This window comes from Euleptes europaea, chromosome 1 (genome assembly GCF_029931775.1).
Source record: "Euleptes europaea isolate rEulEur1 chromosome 1, rEulEur1.hap1, whole genome shotgun sequence".
In the NCBI taxonomy this organism is placed as follows: Eukaryota; Metazoa; Chordata; class Lepidosauria; order Squamata; family Sphaerodactylidae; genus Euleptes; species Euleptes europaea.
The window spans coordinates 17,934,661-17,948,448 of NC_079312.1; the positions used below are offsets into that span (position 1 = coordinate 17,934,661).

Sequence of the window (13,788 nt, forward strand, 5' to 3'; positions counted from 1 at the left end):
CCCAGCAGGCTTCATGTGGAGGAGTATGGAAACCAACCCGGTTCACCGAATTAGAGTCGGCTGCTCTTAACCACGACACCATGCTGGCTCTCCAACATTTTTGGAGGCTTTTAACCTCCAAATACGATGCATGAGAGGTGGGCTTGTGACGTTTTCTAAAATGTTAAGATACTGCCAATAACTTACTGTGTATTTCCCTGGAAGGTTTTCATTTATTTATTTTATTGCATTTTTACTCTGCCCTCTCCAACCTGAAGGCCGGGCTCGGGGGGTTGTGTGTGAACTTTTGAAACTTGTTCTTTGTTTTGAGAATTCACTTCACTAGAAAAGCCAATCAAAAAATACAAAAACGATGGTTTCTTTCCTGCATCCCCATGTACAAGAAGGTATTTTTGCCAGTTAAGTTCCTCCAAAATAGGAACATTTGTTCTTCTTATTTACATGATGGTTTGTCAAGCAAAAAAGAAAAGAAAACCCATACCAGTCCCTGCCCCAAGGAGCTTACAATCTAAACACTGACCACAGGGAAGACGATGGAGGGAGGAGAGGAAGGACGGAGGCAAGGAACCAAGGTGAGCGAATGCAGTTCTGTGGGCTTGGGCTGAATCTCCTGGTTTCTCTCCCAAGCGGATTTCCAGACGCATCATAACAGCAAGAACAGTGAAGCCCCGTTCCACACACCGTGAGTGTTTATACGGTTTTATCTCCCGTGTGGGTCCTCTCGTGTATAATGAGCAAAAGTCTGCGACTGAAGCTCTGGCCACAGTACGTACAATGATAGGGCTTCTCGCCCGTGTGGACCCTCTCGTGCCGCAAGAGGTTACAGCGAATGCTGAAGCTTTTCCCACAGACCGAGCATTCGTACGGCTTCTCCCCTGTGTGCGTCCTCTTGTGTCGGACGAGGGTCGATTTCCGACTGAAGCTCTTGCCGCAGGTTAAGCAGGAGTAAGGTTTCTCCCCGGTGTGAATCCGTTCGTGCACCACAATGTTCGCTCTGATGTTGGAGGTCGCCCCGCAATAGGAGCATTTGAATTTCCTCATCCGCTTCTTCTGGTTCTTGAGAAGGTCCAAGCTCTGGCGGAGGCTCTTCTCGAATTCCGCAACCGTGCCGTCTCTCTGGCATTTTTCAGTCCTTTCTTGGAAGGGGCTTTCATGGAAGCCATGCTCCCCGTCCTCACACAGAAGAGCTTGTTCGGCCATCTTCCACAAATAGCTTTCCTGGTGCCTTTCAGGTCCCTGCTGACCTTCAGGAATCTCTTCCAACTCAGGACCCAGGAAAAATTTCCCCTTGGCTTTTTCCATGGGTATTCCATGGACACCCGTTGGTTCACTCTCGGGCCTTTGCAGACAAAAAGCATCCTCTTCGTTCTCCAGAACTTTATCATCACCTCCTGCAATAAACAGAGTTTCTTACCTCTACCCTCCATGAATCTGTCTAATATTCTCTTACAACCATGAACTCATGAGTCTCCCTTATACTGAAACAGACTTTCAGTCCGTCAAGGTCAGTATTACCTACTCAAAGCAGCAGTGGCTCTCTAGAGTCTCATTTTTTAACCGGAGATGGCAGGGACTGAACCTGGGACTTTCTGCATGCCAAGGAGATGCTCTACCACGGAGCCACGGTCCCTCCCCTTAAGGAGCCATCTAAACCTCCTTCAATAGTAGGGCTGAAGCCAGCAATCCTCGGGAGCAATTGGGTGGTGCCTGGCATGTGGGTGTCATGCTAGCATGCTTAACCCACTTTCGCTTTAAACCAGAGGTGACAGTGGAGGATGGGGGGACTTAACAATTTGCAAAAACTCTGTGGTTTCCGAGGCACTAGTGGGCATCAAAGGGAATTGCCAGGATGCCTTCTGCTATTGCGGAAAGACTGGCGTCCCTATTCATGAGGAATGCTCCAGTTTATGAAATAAACAGCCTTGGGCAGAATGGTCCCCAAAATGTCCTCAAGCCCCCGAGACCTTACCCAGCAAGCTGGTTTCCACGGAGAGGGGAATCTGTACAGCATCTGATGGATCTTGCTCAGATTTGGGGGTGCTAATAAACGCTTCCTCCAACAGTTCGGGAGTCTGGAAAAGGAGAAACGAAAAGTACATTTGCTTTTCAGCATATGGTGATGGATTCGAGACTTTCCATACAACAGGAAAACCACATTTTTTCTCTGGGCCCTGCATACACATCTGGCCTGCACTGTGTTCACATAGTTCATTTTTATCCTGCCCTCCTTCTTAAGAATTCAGGGCAGCGGTTCTCCTTTTCTCCATTTAATCCTCACAACAACCCTGCAAGGTAGATCAGGCTGACCCATTATCACCCAGTAAGCTTCAGGGCTGAGTAAGGATTTGAACTGGGGAGGCCTCATGGGACAGTGGTAGAGCATCTATTTGGCATGCGGAAGGACCCGGATTCAGCCCCAGGCATCTCAAGTTGAAAGGATCTCAATTAGCAGGTGTTGGGAAAGACTATTCTCTACCTGAGACCCTGGAGAACAGATGCCAGACAGAGCAGACAATATTGACCTTGACGGACTGAGGGTTTGATTCACTTCATGTGAATCATGCAGCTTCATGTGTCCAACTTAGGTCTCCCCAGACTCTAACCACTACACAACAATGATTCTCAGCAACATAATATCCATAGGAGAAATGGGCAGGGGGGCAGTTTTACAGCAGGAGAAACTGACTGAGAGTGTTATGCAATTCCCCAGGTTAATAATAATTGTGTGCCATCAAGTCGCAAGTGACTCATGGAGACTCCATGAAGTTCCCCTTCATGGGGTTTTCAAGGCAAGAGATGACCACAGGTGGTTTGCCACTGCCTGCCTCTGTGTCGCCTCCTTGGACTTCCTTGGTAGTCTCCCATACAAACCAGGGCTGACCCTACTTAGCTTCCAGGCTCTCTAGTCAGAGAGGGCAAGTCTGGGCTAATCAGGTTAGCACTGTACAACTTTTGAAGGAGCTGGGGTGTGTACGCTAGAAGCCTATTTATCAGAGATTGTAGAGGCCTAACCATTAATCTGTAGAAAGAGTGTTTGGGTCTCCTATTTGACTCTGTATGCTGCCTTGAAAACAAACAGCAAAGGTTTTCAAATAAAGTGAGCAAATCATCCACAAAGTTGAAGCAAAATGTGTGTGTGCTATTTCCTCTTTTGAAGGGCTACGGGGACATTTGAGTCGCCAGGGACCCAGCCTCCGTGCTCAGTATTAAATAAATTAAACCCCATGTTCTAAAAAGTTCATTGTCTGATTGACTGGCTGACGTAGCAGCTAGCGCCTCTCTTATTTATTACATAATCATAGGGTTGCCAAGTCCAGTTTGGGAAATTCTTAAGAGATTTGGGGAGTGGAGCCTGGGGAGGACAAGGTTTGGGGAGGGACCTCAGCGAGGTACAATGCCACAGAGTCCACCCTCCAAAGCAACCATTTCCTCTAGGGCAGTGGTTCCCAACCTTTTTTTGACCAGGGACCACTAGGACTTTTTTGTTCGGAGCAGGGACCCCAAGGTTCAAAATAAAAATTCCAAGAATTTGAAAATAAACTTTAATCATAACTGTTAGTTAAACATTAAACTTAGAATAATATTTGAATATATATTTTTTATAATAGAGAACTTTTAATTGAAAATATTAATTTATTATGGGTTTATAACTTTGTTTCGCGGACCTTAATTTAGTTCTCGTGGACCCCTGGGGGTCCACGGACCCCCGGTTGGGAACCAGTGCTCTAGGGGAACTGATCTCTGTGGTCTGAAGATACGTTGTAATGCCAGGCCCAACCAGGAAGCTGGCAACCCTACATAAACAAGGTGAGCTTGGTACTGAGGTTAGGAGAATGAGCTGGCACTAGAGTTGCCAACTCGGGATTGGGAAATTCCTAGAGGCTTGGGGGTGTCCCCGTTCAGCAAGCTCTCTTCGATACTCGCTGTTTTGATTGGTTGCTTTGCTTAATGTTTGGAATCACACGGCGTTGTCTTCAGACCACCGCATTGGATTTTGGACATTTAGGCATTTATTTTTTGTGGAATTGCGTGGGATATTTTCCATTGTACAACTCATACGGAGTTGCATATTGCATGTTTCATGCTCCAGATGGCTTTATTAGTTTTGAAATATGCGAAATATGAGGAGATCTTTTTAATGTCAGTTGATTTTGATTGTCAGTTTATGATGGAACACGGTTTTTCCTTTAAGGTGCCTGTGCAAACGCATCTGGCAGTGTGGTTATTATGCCAATAAAGGTTCATGTATGTGTGTGTGTATGTTTCATGCAATGTTTCGAATTGAGATATATAGCTCTATAAAAGGTTATTGTTTATCAATCAGCTAATTGTTTCCTGCATGCAAATTGCTATTGTAGAATTGTTATATACTGTTCAACCATAGTTGCTGGGAGTTTTTTGCTCAACACTTAACGCTTTCAGCACAAGGTTATATATTTTTTTCACTTGCCCACCTGGAAATTGGCAACCCTACATAAACAAGGTGAGTGTGGTATTGAGGTTAGGAGAATGAGCTGGCACTAGAGTTGCCAACTCCAGATTGGGAAATTCCTAGAGACTTGGGGGTGGAGCCTGTGGAGGGCAGGGTTTGGGGAGAGGAGGTACCTCAGCAGGGTATAATGCCACAGGGGCCGGACACCATATCAGCCATTTTTTTCCTGGGAATCACTGCAGTCTGGCGATCAGTTGTAATTCTGGGGGATCTCCATGCCCCATCTAGAGGTTGGCAACCCTGGCTGGCAGACTGCCAGCTGAAACCCCTCGGCCATGAACTCACGAGGTGGTCTCAAATAACCCTGTTGCCTCACCGCTGCAACCCTTCCGTCAGCATCATGATAACACTGGGCTACTCTCCAGGGCTGTTGTAAGGATGTTAGTGATCATCTATGGGACGTGCGTTGAACACACAAATATAATGGCAAGTATTTGATATCTAGCCTTTCCCCCTCGTGATGTTCAAAACATTATCCATAGGGCTTCGCAGTCTGTCTCCCATCCAAGGACCAGCAAGATCCAGACTCTGCTTTGTGTCAGCCAACTTCCAGACCAAATGCTCTGGAGGTGTGCGTTTTTAACCACAAGGTGTTTTTTTCCCTTTACATGACCTTTTTACACCCCTTTGTGCTCCCTCATTTAAACTTGTTTTGCTTGTGACAATGGAAACCATATGATCTGTCCCCAAAACATTACTGTACAAACTACGCATAATTCATCTCTCCCTCCCAACCCAAAATACACGCTCCACAATTATCAGCCCTGGCCATGTCTTTGGGTGACTGAAATTGCCGCTTTAGACATCTGAGGAAATGCCAGGTCATTTCCTCCTCTTGGCAGTCTTAATTATTCTTGCCAAATACCAAAGGGGCTGAAGATGCCTCTCAACAGGAGAAAGGCCCAGTCTTTTAGCCAGATGTGCTATTTTGCATTTACAGGGAATTATTAATATAGTGGATCTTTAGGGGGGGGGATGATAATCCCTGAGCTGTAGCCCGAAGTGGACTGGTGCAGAACATCCAGTCACTGCTTTCTGCCACGTGTGTAGACCAAGCCTAGGTCCGAAGAGACTGAGATCTAAACCCTGCTTGTCATGACAACTCCTGGGTGATCTTAACTTTCTCCCTGGAGGGAGGGTGTTTTTTTTTTAACATAGAGGGGCCTTTAAAAAGGGTACCCCCTCCTCTATATACAGGCACTCTGAAGTAATTCCACCTCAAGACTCCACCACTTCATTCTGCGTCTGAATGTATAAAGTAGGGTTGTCAACCTTCAGGTGAGGACTGGAGATCTCCCATTATTCCAACTGATCTCCAGATTGCAGAGATCAGTTTCCCTGGAGGAAATGGCTGCTTTCGAGCATGGCTTCTATGGCATTATATCCCACGAGCTCCCTCCCCAACTACAACAACACTCTCCCCATGCTCTCTGCCAGGAATTTCCCAACCTAGAGTTGGCAACCCTAGTATGAGGCAATGTCAGAACCAAGTTTCTTTCCCATCCTGGTTAATATTTTCAGAGAAACAGAATTTTTAAACTTACGGTGGGGACATTTCCAGATGAACTCCACTACCATTCCTCTCCTGAAAGACAGAACGAGCAGCAACCTCCCCTAAAAAATGTCTGGGGCAGCTCGAAACATCATTAATAACAAAAGCCAACCTAGTTTAAAGCTGAAGAACAAAACATCTCTCGAGATTTTCCAGCCCTCTCAGGGTTCCTCAAAATGCAGATATTCATACCTCTGGTTTCTGTCCCTCAGGCTCCGGGAGCATCAGGAGAAAATCCTCTGCCAGGACCACGGCCTCAGCGCAGGTCTCGGGGCCGCGTTCCCTGACCCAGTTCTGCATTTCCCAGGGAAGGATGGTCAAGAACTGCTCCAGGATCAGCAGCTCCAGGATCTGTTCCTTGGTGTGCTTCTCGGGACTCAGCCACTGGCGGCAAAGTTCTTGGAGCTGCCGGCAAATCTCGCGGGGGCCCTCAGCCTCGTGGTAGGAGAACTGCCTGAAGCGCTCACGCCGCATCTCCAGGCTTATCATGTCCTCCTCATCCAGAACCTCAACCTTCACTGTCTGAGAAGAATCTAGGCTTTTGCAGGCCTGTTGTGCTTCGCCTAAGAGGTCCGGTAGGGTCTGAGTCAACCATTCTCCTCTAGGCCACTGGCTGGCGTCGGCTGATCCCTTGAAGGAGGCCTGGATCGACTTCAAATTTGCCTCCAAAACAGAATGGGACAGCTGCGAGTGTCTCCATTCTGGGTGAGGGGACTTGACTGTCTTCAAGAACTCCTGCCACTGAGCTTCCCAGCATTGCCGAAGCCCCTCATCTGGTTCTTGTTTAATTTGTTGCGGGGCTGCCCCTGTTAGAAGCTCTTGGATGGTTTCCTGTTGCACAACATGAGGGTCTCTTCCTCTGCCCGCCAGTTTCCCCCCTGATTCGGGTCCTGCTGAATCCTGCTTTTCCATTTTTATTCCTAGCTTCAGCTCTTAGGTCAGAAAGAAAATTCAGCATTCAGAAGTGCTGCAAAAGTGGGAAAAATAACCTATACTTCTAAACATGATAAAAAGTATCTTGTAGCTGTGGAGGCTACAATGAAGCTTCTGGCACCAATTGGCTCAGCTGAGCTGATGCTTTGGGATCTTCACAAACATTCCAAGTGGTGGATAATGGAAAGAGGGCTACATTCAGACATATTTCTCGGAGATATTTAACCTGCATCTTACTTGTACAGCTTCAGCCTGCGGGGGGTGGGGGGATGTTGGTGGAATTCATGATTCACTTCCCCTTTGTAAAAAAAAAATCTCTCTCCAGATAGAAAACTAGCACATCAAGGAAAATATTAAGACAGAATTCTGTTCCCTAAGTTGCTCTGTGCAAAATTCCTTTCATGGAGGGACATTTAATTGTGGGACCCCTCACCTGCAACCTGAAGTGGTACATACCAAACACATGCAGTAAGAAGAAGGCCACAGAGGAAGCTCTGCTGTGATTTCCACCCGGATGGAATAGCATGAAATGGAAGGTTCTGCTAGAATCTGCTGCGTAGGCACACCACCCTCTTTAAAATCCAGATGACACTAGGGACATATTTGCACGTTGGTAGCACCACAAAGATCCCAGTCCTCATTCTGCTTACTTTGTGTATCTGTTCTATAATCATTCGGTGAACTGGCACACACGTTGAGGACAGCAATCAATAAAACAATGTATTTTTACCTGTGCAAAACAAATCACAGCAATTAACAGCATGGGAACTGGCACGGTGGCCAGGCGTTCATGCACAAGCATTTAAGTTCTAGCGCACTAGGAACACGCAGCATCTCACCCCAACACAAAAATTTAACTTGTAGAGACCTGAATCTGTAACAGCTCACAGTAACAAAATTGTAATAAGAACACAAAAGGCGTCCTGCTGGATCAAACCAGAGGTCCATCTGGGCCAGCATCCAGTCTCTCACAGTGGCCAACCAGCTGTCTGGGAGGCCAATGCTTCCCCTTGATGTTGCCTCCTAACATTGGTATTCACGGGTGTACTGCCTCTGTATATGGAGGTTCCCTTTAGTCACCATGGCTAATAAAACCACGTATGGACCCTTCCTTCTCGAACCTCTCCCTCTTAAAGCTATTTTTGCTCGTGGCCATCACCACGTCCATTGGCAGTGAATTTCACAATTTAATTACTCGTTGAGCAAAGAAGTACTTCTTTTTGTCTGTCCTCAGTCAACTTCCTTGGAGCCCCCCCCAGTTCAAGTGTCACAACAGATGGAGGAGATAAAGCTCTCTCTATCCAAATCAAGGAGAATGTTAATCCATCGTAGCCTAAACAACAGAGAGTTTTGTGGCCCTTCAAAACCAACAGATTCCTTTCGACAGAAGCTTTTGAGGAAACTACAACCTGTTTCTCAACAGAAGTATCGTGTCCAGATCACGCGAAGTGATGGCATCACTTTACTCTGCTCTGGTTAGACCTCACCTAGAGTATTGTGTTCAGTTTTGGGCACCGCAATTTAAGAAAGATGAAGGTAAGCTGGAACGTGTCCAGAGGAGGGCAACGAAGATGGGGAGGGGTCTGGAGACCAAGTCCTATGAGGAAATGTTAAAGGAGATGGGTATGTTTAGCCTGAAGAGGAGAAGACTGAGAGGGGACATGATAACCATCTTCAAGTACTTGAAGGGCTGTCATATAGAGGAGGGTGCCGAGTTGTTTTCTGTTGCTCCAGAAGTTCGGACCAGAACCAACGGGTTGAAATTAAATCAAAAGAGTTTCCGTGTAGACATTAGGAAGAATTTTCTAACAGAGCGGTTCCTCAGTGGAACAGGCTTCCTCGGGAGGTGGTAAGCTCTCCTTCCCTTGTGTTTTTAAGCAGAGGCTAGATGGCCATCTGTCAGCAATGCTGATTCTGTGAACTTAGGCAGATCATGAGAGGGAGGGCACCTTGGCCATCTTCTGGGCATGAAGTATGGGTCACTGGGGGTGTGTGGGGGAGGTAGTTGTGAATTTCCTGCATTGTGCAGGGGGTTGGACTAGATGACCCTGGTGGTCCCTTCCAACTCTATGATTCTATGAACCCATGCTGCCACCTCGGGCATCTGACAAACCACACAAAAAATTCTGCTTCGATAAACCCCTTGCCCCAAGACTCCTCCTGACAGTTATGAGGCTGAACCTGTCAGGAGGGACTTCATCTGTCTGCAAGATTGCTACGTCCTCACAGGAGCTTCTGCCAGTACAAACCTGCAAGTCTGATGCCAGAAGACTCTTTTTGAGATTTTAATACGGCAACCTCACCAAATAGGCAAGACATAGGAGAGGTCCCAGGGGGATCAGAAAATTGGTGATCAGGCGGGGACCGCTGCAATGTCTGAGACACCTCTCCCTGCTGGACTGGAGCACCAAAAGGAGGCTTTGGTGCACCTCATTTTACCGGTTCATTGCCTGTCTCCCTCCCTGCAGCTGGCTTCCCTCCTTCCCCTCCGCTCCTGCCTTTCAAACTCACCTGCCCCTTGTACCTTTTGCATGACACCTCTTGGCCGGATAGGCGCGCTCCCTCGAGCGCACCAAGGATGGGGAAGCACAAGAAAAAGGGGAAGTTTCTCACCAGGAAGGAAACCAGGGCAGGCCAGGAAAGTCTTTTTCACATCTCCCTGCGCCAGCTGTGCAGGAAGGTATCCAGCTCCCCTTCTCGCCCCCCACTAGTCCTCTCTAGGCAGAAAAAGAGCTCTGTGCTGTTAACCGCTTCAGCATCTCAGAGGACAAGAAGCCTCAATTGACTGGGTCAAATAAACTTCTGTTTATTTGCTTTGCCGATGCTGACGCTGAGGACTCTTCAAAGGCTACTGCGGTTTTCTCCCTCTCTCTCCGTTTCAAGATGCTGCTACATTTTTGTTTGGTTTTTCATTCAAATCTTAGAAGTCATTGGTGGATCTTTTCAAAAATTAGTTTCCCGTTATTGCGATTGAGATCTGTCTGTCTGTCTAACCCGGAAGGAGAGATGTAAATTCTGCAAATTCTGCAATGATGTGTAACATGTCCCTTAGATCAGCCTCTGTACCAGAGGACTGGAGAATGGCCAATGTAACACTCATTTATAAAAAGGGTTGGGGTGGGGGGAGGAAATTACAGTTAGCTTCACGTCTGTTCCAGGTAAATTGATGGAAAGCATTATTAAAGATAGAATTGTCAAGCACATAGAAGGGCAAGGCCTGCTGAGCAAAACCCAACATGGCTTCTGTAAGGGTAGGTCCTGTCTCACTAACCTATTAGAGTTTTTTGAAAGTGTAAGCATGTGGACAGGAATGAGCCTGTGGACACTAGATTTCCAAAAGGCTTTTGACAAAGTCCCCCACCAAAGACTGCTAAACAAACTTCGTAGTCATGGGATAAGAGGACATGTCCTCTTATGGATTGAGAGCTGGCTGAAAAAATAGAAGCAGAGAGTAGGAATCAAGGTCAGTTCTTACAATGGAGGGATGTGAGCAGTGGGGTCCCTCAGGGATGTGTGTTGGGACTGGTGCTTTTCAACCTGTTCATCAATGACCTGGAGTTGGGGGTGAACAGCGAGGTGGCCACATTTGCAAATGACACCAAATTTTTTAGGGTGGTTAAAACAAAAATGGACTGTGAAGAGTTCCAAAAGGATCTCTTCAAACTGGAGGAATGAGCATTAAAATGGCAAATGAGATTCAATGTGAGCAAGTATAAAGTGATGCATATTGGGGCAAAAAATCCCAACTTCACATATACACTGATGGGATTTGTGCTGGCAGCGACAGACCAAGAAAGGGATCTTGGGGTGGTAGTGGATAGTTTCATGAAGATGTCAGCGCAGCGTGAATCTGTGAAAAAGGCAAATTCCATGCTGACCATAATTAGACAAGGAATAGAGAATAAAACTGCTGCTATCACACTGCCCTTGTACAAATCTATGGTGAGATCGCACTTGGAATACTGTGTGCAGTTCTGATCACCACACCTAAAAATGGATATTGCAGAGCTCGAGAAGGTGCAGAAAAGAGCAACCAAAATCATAAGGGGACTAGAGCAACTGCCCTATGAGGAGCGGTTAAAACACTTAGGGCTGTTTAGCTTGGAAAGTAGGCAGTTAACGGGAGACATGATAGAGGTCTATAAAATTATGCATGGTTTGGAGAGAGTGGACAGGGAAAAGCTTTCTTATGCTTTAGGCTGATCCTGTATTGAGCAGGAGGTTGGACTAGATGGCCTGTATGGCCTCTTCCACATCTATGATCCTACATTATTTATAGTCTATTTTTTCCCACTGAGACTCGAGGCACATTACATGACGTAAGCCAGTGCAATCAACAGGACGAGACATCTAATACACAGTGTGATTGGACTAGGAATTGCAGAAATTTGAAACGGAGCGGTCGCCTGAACAAAGCAGAAGTATTAAATGTGACATGTCAAACACTGCAGAACATTATATGACAGTGCCCTGACCTGGATGGCCCAGGCTAGCCTGATCTCGTCAGATCTCAGAAGCTAAGCAGGGTCAGCCCTGGTTAGTACTGGTATTTGGATGGGAGACCACCAAGGAATGCCAGGGTTGCTGTGCAGAGGAAGGCACTGGCAAACCACCTGTTAGTCTCTTGCCTTGAAAACCCCATAAGGGGTTGCCATAAGTCGGCTGCGACTTGACGGCACTTCACACACACACACACACACACACACGACAGGAATGGAAACACAGTGCATTTCCCTGGGCCAATCTCTTATGACACAGCCTTATTTCCTTATAAAAATGCCCTCCTGAACAATTCTGTTTTACACACAATGATACATATTTATGAAAGCATTTTTTAAAAATGCTGAACCTGCTTCAATTTGAGCTATCAATCAACTCTTTCCCCACGTGGGTGGTCTCATGTATAGTTAGGCGGTGTTTGTGGCTGAAGACACCCCACATTCGGAGCACTTAAATGGTTTCTCTCCTGTGTATATTCTCTTGTGTATTTTGAGGTCGGAGCTAGAATAAAACCTTTTTCAACACTCAGGACATTCGTAGGCTTTTTCTTCCGTATGGACCCGCTTATGGGTAATAAGGTTAGCTATCCAAGTGAATCTTTTCCCACAGTCACCACATTCATAGGGTTTCTCCCAAAATGGGTCCTCTGGTGTAGGATGAGCTGTGCCTTCTGGCTGAAGCTTTTCCTGCAGTCTGCACATTTATATGGTTTCTCTCCTGTGTGCGCTCATTTACGTCGTTTATGTCTGAGGAATCTTGCTCAGGCTTGGGGCAATGGACTGCCACATCTTGCAAAGGACCCCGTTTCTGGAAGAGTAACAAAGAGACAAATGCAGAGCCTTAAGGCAAGAAGAAATATTTGGGAGGGCTGACATACTGTCACTGTGCCTTGTTTTTATCTTCTTCAGAAGTCTTATGAGCCAGTGTGGTGTAGTGGTTAAGAGTAGTGGGCTCTAATAAGAACATAAGAAAAGCCATGCTGGATCAGACCAAGGCCCATCAAGTCCAGCAGTCTGTTCACACCGTGGCCAACCAGGTGCCTCTAGGAAGCCCACAAACTGCAGCAGCACCATCCTGCCTCTGTTCTACAGCACCTAATATATTAGGCCTGCTCCTCTGAACCTGGAGAGAATAGGTATGCATCATGACTAGTATCAATTTTGACTAGTAGCCACGAATACCCCTCTCCTCCACGAACATGTCCACTCCCCTCTTAAAACCTTCCAAGTTGGCGATGCCATTTAACTATGCGTTGTGTGAAGAAATACTTCCTTTTATCAGTTTTGAATCTCTCACCCTCCAGCTTCAGCAGATGAACCCGCGTTCTAGTATTATGAGAGAGGGGGAAAAGCTTCTCCCTGTCCACTCTCTCCAAACCATGCATAATTTTATAGACCTCCATCATGTCACCCCTTAGCCGCCTTCTTTCCAAGCTAAACAGCCCTAAGCGTCCTAACCACCCCTCATTAGGGCGGTTGCTCTAGTCCCCTAATCTGGAGAACTGGGTTTGATTCCCCCCATGCTTCCACACTCTGCAGCGCCCCAGGGGATCAGCAAATTCAATTGCCAAGTTTGGGCCATCTGAAGAAAAACTGGATCCCCCCCCTTCTCCAAGCACAGGGGAGGGACCGAAAAAGGGATCCAGAGACCATTCAAAGGCCAGTGATTTTTTCCCCCCCAAGCCTGCCTAGGAATCAAGGCTCCGTCAGCTTAACCCTTTGGGTAGCTGGCCTCATAGAGCCTTTAACTGGCACTGAATAGGCTGGGGGGGGGAATGAGCAAAAAGGAGATTAAGGTGGGGAAAGATTAATGCAGAGGAAACAGCAGGTTGTATTTATAGATCACTTAAAAAAAAAAGTAAAGCAATCCATGCAAGTCAGAAGCGCCTTGGTCCTCTAACGGTTAACTCTGCACAGAGCTCGGGTTGCCAGAAAGGAAGGGGAGGGGAGCCTTTGAGCGGATGCATCTGTCTGACCTGCTCCTCTTTTTTTTTTGTGTTGCAAATTTGCAAACTGGGAGGTTATTTTGTTTTTCTTTTTGTAACCAGTGAAAGTCCACGCCCGCCTTTCACCGGCGACGCCTCCCTTGCTGCTCAACCGGGCTGGCTCCAAAGTAAGTTTGGCAGCTTTGGCTTTGGCAGGGAGGAGCTGGAGGAGGCCTAGCCGGGGACCGCTGCATAACAGTGGGGGGCGGGTGGGGGGCTGGAGAGAGGGGCAGGCGAGGGAGAAGGGCCCCCACCCCACCGACCTCTCCCTGCAGCAGGATCAGGGGGATCAGGGGGCCAACTTTGGAGCCAAGTTCCTGGGCTTGT

General features: G+C 47.1%; 1 protein-coding gene across 1 annotated transcript; it reads right to left on the reverse strand.

Annotated features, from left to right (window-relative positions):
* Nucleotides 1-690: 690 nt before the first annotated feature.
* On the reverse strand, nucleotides 691-9,510 carry LOC130472770 (zinc finger protein 24-like). The gene is made up of 4 exons (XM_056844192.1): nucleotides 9,489-9,510; nucleotides 6,237-6,976; nucleotides 1,970-2,072; nucleotides 691-1,388 (listed from the first exon to the last, which is right to left on the reverse strand). The coding sequence occupies exons 1-4, from the start codon at nucleotides 9,508-9,510 to the stop codon at nucleotides 691-693; spliced, it is 1,563 nt and encodes a 520-aa protein (XP_056700170.1).
* Nucleotides 9,511-13,788: the final 4,278 nt, after the last annotated feature.

Coding starts and splice junctions, on each gene's coding strand:
- LOC130472770 (XM_056844192.1), bottom strand. CDS start 9,510: ATGCAAAAGGTACAAGGGGCAG. Junction 2,073..6,236: donor CTGAGGGACAGAAACCAGAG/GTATGAATATCT, acceptor CTCCTTTTCCAG/ACTCCCGAACTGTTGGAGGA. Junction 1,389..1,969: donor CGTGGAAACCAGCTTGCTGG/GTAAGGTCTCGG, acceptor TTATTGCAGGAG/GTGATGATAAAGTTCTGGAG.